This window comes from Eurypyga helias, unplaced genomic scaffold, assembly GCF_000690775.1.
Source record: "Eurypyga helias isolate BGI_N326 unplaced genomic scaffold, ASM69077v1 scaffold42435, whole genome shotgun sequence".
Lineage (NCBI taxonomy): Eukaryota > Metazoa > Chordata > Aves > Eurypygiformes > Eurypygidae > Eurypyga > Eurypyga helias.
In genome coordinates this window covers 1-6154 of record NW_010252883.1, presented here as the reverse complement: position 1 = coordinate 6154, position 6154 = coordinate 1, and the positions used below count along the sequence as shown (strand labels likewise).

At 56.6% G+C, this 6154-nt stretch overlaps 1 protein-coding gene across 1 annotated transcript; it reads left to right on the top strand.

The window, feature by feature from the left end:
* The first annotated feature begins 42 nt into the window (after positions 1-42).
* On the top strand, positions 43-3531 carry LOC104504708 (glycerol-3-phosphate dehydrogenase [NAD(+)], cytoplasmic-like). The gene is made up of 7 exons (XM_010152500.1): positions 43-57; positions 522-662; positions 933-1071; positions 1989-2101; positions 2402-2635; positions 2826-2932; positions 3207-3531. The coding sequence occupies exons 1-7, from the start codon at positions 43-45 to the stop codon at positions 3301-3303; spliced, it is 846 nt and encodes a 281-aa protein (XP_010150802.1). The 3' UTR covers positions 3304-3531.
* The last annotated feature ends 2623 nt before the right edge of the window (positions 3532-6154 follow it).

Genomic DNA, 6154 nt, shown 5'->3' with positions numbered 1-6154 from the left:
AGGTCGTAAATAGCTGTGCTGGGAGCTGCTGGAGCCCTGGGCATGGCGGGTGTGAAGGTAGGGGATGCACCGGCTTGCAGGGGACGCGGTTACCCCTTCCCAGTGACCTTGATCCACGCTCGGGCGAGCTGCAGCTCTGGCTACTCTCACTGCCCACCTTTGGCCCTGCTCTGGCATCCCGCAGGCTGGGCTCCAGGCCATGTGGCTGCCTCCGAGCTGGCACAGGCAGCATGCAGAAAGCCCGCGGGGCCTGCTGCCCCATGTCTGCACCCCCCCAGAATGACCCCCGCTCTGCACCGCCTCCATGGGACCAGCTCAGGCAGCTTTTGCCCTGCTCCAGCCCCTCTGCCCTGCCAGCCCTGGAAGGGGGCCTCGGGGCAGGGGCTTTGTGCACCTCCTTCCCGTGCAGGGAAGCTGCCAGCAGTTGCTCTCAAGCCCCTGCTCCCCTTGTCCCGGGTTTGGGACACCCTCACCGCACAGCCATGGGCACGCGTCCCTGCTGACAGCCGTGCTCTCTTCAGGTAGCGGAGCCAGACCTGCTGAAAGCCTGCGCTGGGGCCGATGTCCTCCTGTTCGTGGTGCCCCATCAGTTTATCGGCAAAGTCTGTGACCAGCTCAAGGGCCACGTGAAGAAAGATGCTGTTGGGGTGTCACTGATCAAGGTGGGTGCAGGAGGGCCCAGTGGGCTCAGCTGGAAGCTGTCTGGCTTGGAGAGGCTGCAGAGGGGATCCTGGGATTTTGGAGCAGAAACTGGGCTCCAGGGTTATGGTGGGAAGAGTGGGAAGTAGGAGCAGAGTTTGTGGGGATTTTGAGGTGTATTGGTGAGGAGTGGGGTGCAGCTGAGCCCAGGGAGCTGCTGGGCATAGGGAATGATGGGATTGGGGCAGGTTCCCGGGGGGGTGCAGGTGCTCATCTGTCCCTGGGTCTCCCAGGGAGTGGACGAAGGACCAGATGGGCTGAGGCTGATCTCAGACATCATCCACGAGAAACTGGGAATAGAGATGAGCGTCCTCATGGGGGCCAACATTGCTAATGAAGTGGCAGAAGAGAAGTTCTGTGAAACAACCATCGGTAAGGAGCCAACAACCCTCCTCATTAGCAGCCTTCATTTCTAAAGAGCAGGAAGAGGCAAAGGGCTGAGCGTGGTGCAGCTTAAACTCCTGCTGCCTAGGGTGAGCTCTCTCTTTTTCCCTGTGGAGGCAGTGAGACACCATAAGAGCTGGATTAACTCATTCACAGGGTTTACGATGTGCTGCTCGCTTCATTAAAACCAGAGTTGTGTGTCTAAAAGTTCCTGCCAGCGTGGGCTCTGAGCATCGGGCAGTCTGCCTGGCACAAATTAAAGGGGTGGGCACCAAGAGGGCCTTTAGAAATAGAGTTCCTACCTTTGTTGCCATAGGCTTCAAGGGATGCTCACCTGGATCTTGGGTTTTTGCCAGCCAGGGCTGCTTTAAAGTTCATCTGGTGCCTGTTCCCACACCCTCCACGTGGTTGGTGAATCGTGCACAGCAGCCAAACCCAACAGAAGGGTTTGCTGGGTTAGAAGTTACGGGATTCAAAGCGTCTGTATTTTAAAGCAAAGCCAACGAGTTGCGCAGGAGGCTGGAGAGGCATAAGCAGATCATCTGTCACTGTGAGCACAAAGGATGCTGCAGGAACAGGGAGAACAGCGATCTCCAAACCCAGATTTGCAAAACCTCTGAAGATGCCTTTAATCTACTGGGCATGTCACTTCCGTCTCGCATGACACAGCAGTAGGCATCGTCCCCCATCTTCTGGGAATTCCAAGGTTGAACTTTGCTTATCTGCCAGGCAGTGTGTGCTCGGCGCTTTGTGGACCTGCAAATGTTTAGCAATGTCCATCGGTTGGGCAACAGGTTTCTCTCGCTGCACTAGCTGTGAGGGCTGTGGTGCAGGGGCACACCAGTGAGCAGGAGAGTGGCAAAGTCCTACCTTAGAGTCTCCCCCCACCATCTTCGTCTCATCAGGCTGCAAGAACACGCAGCACGGGCAGACACTGAAGGAGCTGATGCAGACCCCGAACTTCCGCGTGACAGTGGTGCAGGAAGCTGACACCGTAGAGATCTGCGGGGCTCTCAAGGTGGGTGAGCCAATCTCCGGGGTTTGCAGGTCTTGGTTAGCAGAGCCTGTGGTTCTCCAGGGCTCTGCAGAGGAGGCTGCCAGTCGGATAAACCCTGCTGGATACTGCAGGGTGGCTTGCTGAGACAGCTGGGTCAAGGGCCAGGCTTCGGGGGGAACTGTGTGTGTCCTGTTCAGCTGCTCAGAGGGAGGATGGTCGCAGCAGGACTCTGTGCTCAGGATCACCCAGGCAGCTCATGGACACAGCAAAGTCCTGAGCTCCGTCAGGAAGAGATCCCTCCACGCTGCTGCTGTTTTCCAGAACGTTGTGGCTGTAGGAGCTGGTTTCTGTGATGGGCTCGGCTACGGAGACAACACCAAGGCTGCCGTGATCCGTCTGGGACTGATGGAGATGATTGCCTTCGCCAAACTCTTCTGTAAGGGCCCTGTCACCTCCTCCACCTTCCTGGAGAGCTGTGGGATCGCTGACCTCATCACTACCTGCTACGGTGGCCGCAACCGCAAGGTGGCTGAGGCTTTCGCCAAGACTGGGAAGGTAAGCAGCACCGGGAGCAGGCCACGTTGGTATCTGCAACAACCTGCTGAGCTGGCAGCAGGATGGACCCAATTAGACCCTCGGCATCCTGCCTTCACTTGCCAAGCGCCACAGCCTGGCTCCAGGGAAGGAACCCAGGGCTGCAGATGGGGTTGCAGGGCCCAGCTCCCTCACTGTTGGGTTGTTTCAGTCTATTGAGCAGCTGGAGAAGGAGATGTTGAATGGGCAGAAGCTGCAGGGTCCCCAGACGGCTGCTGAGCTGCATCGCATCCTTAAAAGCAAGAATGCAGTGGAGAAGTGAGTGCTCTCATCTCCCTTTTCTGCTCTTTTGGGCTGGGGCTGGGATCTTTCCAGCAGCTGTGGGAGGGGGAAACCCACCCTTAGAGTCTCTGCTGTTGAGGTGAATGTCTGCACTGCCCACATCAATCCAGCTGGGCAGGGATGGCCTCTTGGATGAGGCACCGTGCCACTGTCCCACCTGCCCAGTGGTCCTGCGGGTTGCAGTTGAGGTGCTCTGACTCCTCCAGCTCTGGTGACAAAGCAGGGGATGACTTTGTTCATCTGCCCACAGGTTCCCCCTCTTCACAGCTGTGTATCAGATCTGCTACGAGGGCAAACCTATCGCTGATGTCATCAAGTGTCTCCAGAACCACCCTGAGCACATGTAAGCGGGCTCTGCCTGCAAACCCACTGATCCCGCTGAGATGAGCGGAGAGCTCCTGCCTGCACCAACTTCCTGCTGCTACAGCTTTGTGAGGAGCCTGGATTTCCTGGGAGCCTTTGCAGAGTGCTGGAAGGGCAGAGGTTCCCTTTCTCAGCCCTGGACACTGCCAGCCTGAGCCTGGCATCTGCACAGAGGTACCTGCTGATCTCCCTCTCTCTTTGAAGGGCTTGTTTAGCTTCTGCTGCCGTCTAGGGTCTGCCCTGAGCAGGGTCGAGCGTCTTCCTCCTTTCACTTTCTCTTGCTGTGATGGATTGAGTTCTCGGAGGGACTCTGCCAGGTCATCTTGATTGATACAGGCTGTGCCAGAGGCACAGCTGGGAGAGGACAAGCTTTGCTATTGGCCCCATGGGGCCACATTGCATGACACCAGCCCTGCCCTGCTTGCTGCTGTTGCTTTTGGCTTAACTGACCTGTGGAGAGGGTGCAGTTCCCTGACAGGCTCCACCATGGCGAGTGAAGCTCCTAAGGACTTTCAAAGGGGCTGAGAATCACTCTTCTTTCTCAGAAGCATCAGCACAGAAAAAGAGCATTATTTGCCATGCTGCCACGTGCTGCATCCCCAGCCACTGCCAGCTGCTCCTGCCGAATGGTACGGCCAACTTTAGACCTTGTTTATTTAGATGTTTTGCTCTCACGATCAAACCTGGCCCCTGCATCCAGGGAACTCCCCTGTTGTCACAGATTTGCCTGTGCTAATTCCATGCCCACTGACTGTCCCCGGAAAGCCGTTCCCTCTTGCATCAGTTTGTCCTCTGGCTGGCTTTGGCAATGCAGGGACCAACTGCCCTAAAGTCTCTCTGAGCAGCTGGCAGGCTGTGTAACCCTTGGCAATGGACCTGACAAAGCAGTTGGGTTATGTTGCTTTTAGATGAATGATCCACAGCAGCCTTTTGCCTGCTCTCTGGCTTGCTCCAGCCTGTGCCTTAGCCTGGTCTTTGCTCCTTACGCTTGGCTTTATAGGAGCTGAGAAAGCAAGTTCCATGCTTTCCCTGCTACCCCTCCTGCAAGGGTGCTGGAAACTGCCCGCTAGCACAAGGGGCAGCAACAGACCCGTGATCACAAGAGGTACAAGGAGATCTCCAACATCACAGGAGGACAGAGGTCTCATGCCTCATGCTGTGCCTTTGTCCTCGGACTTGCCCCTTGTCCGGCCAGGTGCCACGTACCTCACTGGTCCTCTAAAGCTGGCTCACTCTGCACGTGTTTGCTCAGGCCAGCGTGTCCAGCAGTTCACTGATCTCTCTCTGGGCTGGCAGGCCAGAGCTGCTGCAGGTCTCACTGGCCACCCCCGTTACAGGCCCCGGTGCCGCTGGATCTCTGACTAGCAGTGTACTTTGTGAACGTTTAAAGTAATAATAAACTTGGAGAGGAGAGGGGAGATATGCTCTTTGCTCTGTGGCTCCGGTGCATCATTGTCTTTGGGTTGGGGGCTGCTGGAAAGAGCGTGGAACAGGGCACTGTCAGTTCCCTCCTGGCGCTGCAGCCTTGTGTGCTGTCCCAGAAACAGCAAGAAGGTCACTGTTCAGCTACAACATAAGACGGTGTCCCACTTGCTTTTTCTCAGCAGCGGTTCCAGTGTTAAAGTTTGGCTGTAAGACCAAAGAGGGCTGAGATTGCAATGCTGAACTGGGTACAGAATCCTAACTCTTCTACCTGGGGCCTGCAGGAGCTGGGCCAGGAGCCCACTGTGCCTCATGGATCCCAGGCCTCCCCTGCTCCAATGTTTGGCTTCTTGGGACATGCTGTGTTGTTTTATTCATCTCTTCCCAACTGCTTTTCCCGGGTTTGCCTTGTCCCTGTCTTTCTTTGAAATGCATCTCATACTGAGTGACCTTTCCAGGGCTGTTAGCCCTCTGCTCAGCTTCTTGCTAGGGGAATTTAATCTGCTGGCACTGCAGTTGTTTCTGTGCCTTTTATTAGACACGCTTTCTCGCTAGGCACCCTACGACCTTTAAATTCAACTGAGCTGTCGTACGGAAAGTAGCCAGCATCGGCTTCCTCTAAGGAAGAACTTTATTGAGGTTGGAGGGAGGATAAAGGAAGCCCAGTGTGTTCCTGCAGGGCTGGCACAACTTCTCATTCCCTTTGTCCTGAAGTGCTTCAGGAATCCCATCTCGAGGCTGGTGTAGGAGAGCAGGTCTCTGAGCTCTCCTCCCTTGACACACTGCAGTCTCTTGGCTCGCTAAACTCCTGCCAGCACCTGCCTGGAGCTGCACCAGGCTCCAGAATTGTGATTTGGACTTGCATTTATCTGTTAGCTCCTCTGCTGTGCAAGTCCTTGTGCATCCCTCCCCGTGGGGCTTTCTTTGGCACCACGCGCTGCCGGCAGCACCTCAGTCCCCGCAGGCCCTCGCAGCGTTTGCTGAAGGTCCCAGGTCTCACCTGGGGGTAGCCTGCGCAGGAGTCTCTTGATTTTAGACACCCCAGGCTTTGCGCTAGCGCTGGAGTTCATGAGCTATAAAAAGGCTTCCCTTTGCCATTTGGAGTTATGTTCTGCAGCCTCAGCACATCCAGGCACTGCAGGACTCCACCGGCTCGGGAGCAGGTAAGGGAGGCGCGGCGTGGGTCTGCGGTGCGGTGGTGTGGGGGGGGGGGGGGGGGGGGGTGGCCTTGCAGCCTCAGTGCTTGATGAGCCCCAAGAGCAGAGCAGTGCTGTGACAGCAGCATTCAAATGCCAACACGGAGCTCAGGGAGGAGCGCACCGCTCGGTCCAACAGCTGCCCTAGTGCTTTCGGAGCAGCAGGGTCCCCCAAAGCCCCAGCTCTCCAGCCGTGAGCACAGGCTGGGCCCTCAGG

Bases quoted from the DNA above. Each gene is read 5' to 3' on its own strand.
- LOC104504708 (XM_010152500.1), top strand. The intron at 663-932 runs GTGGGTGCAGGA...TGGGTCTCCCAG, and splicing joins TTGGGGTGTCACTGATCAAG to GGAGTGGACGAAGGACCAGA. The intron at 2,933-3,206 runs GTGAGTGCTCTC...ATCTGCCCACAG, and splicing joins AGCAAGAATGCAGTGGAGAA to GTTCCCCCTCTTCACAGCTG.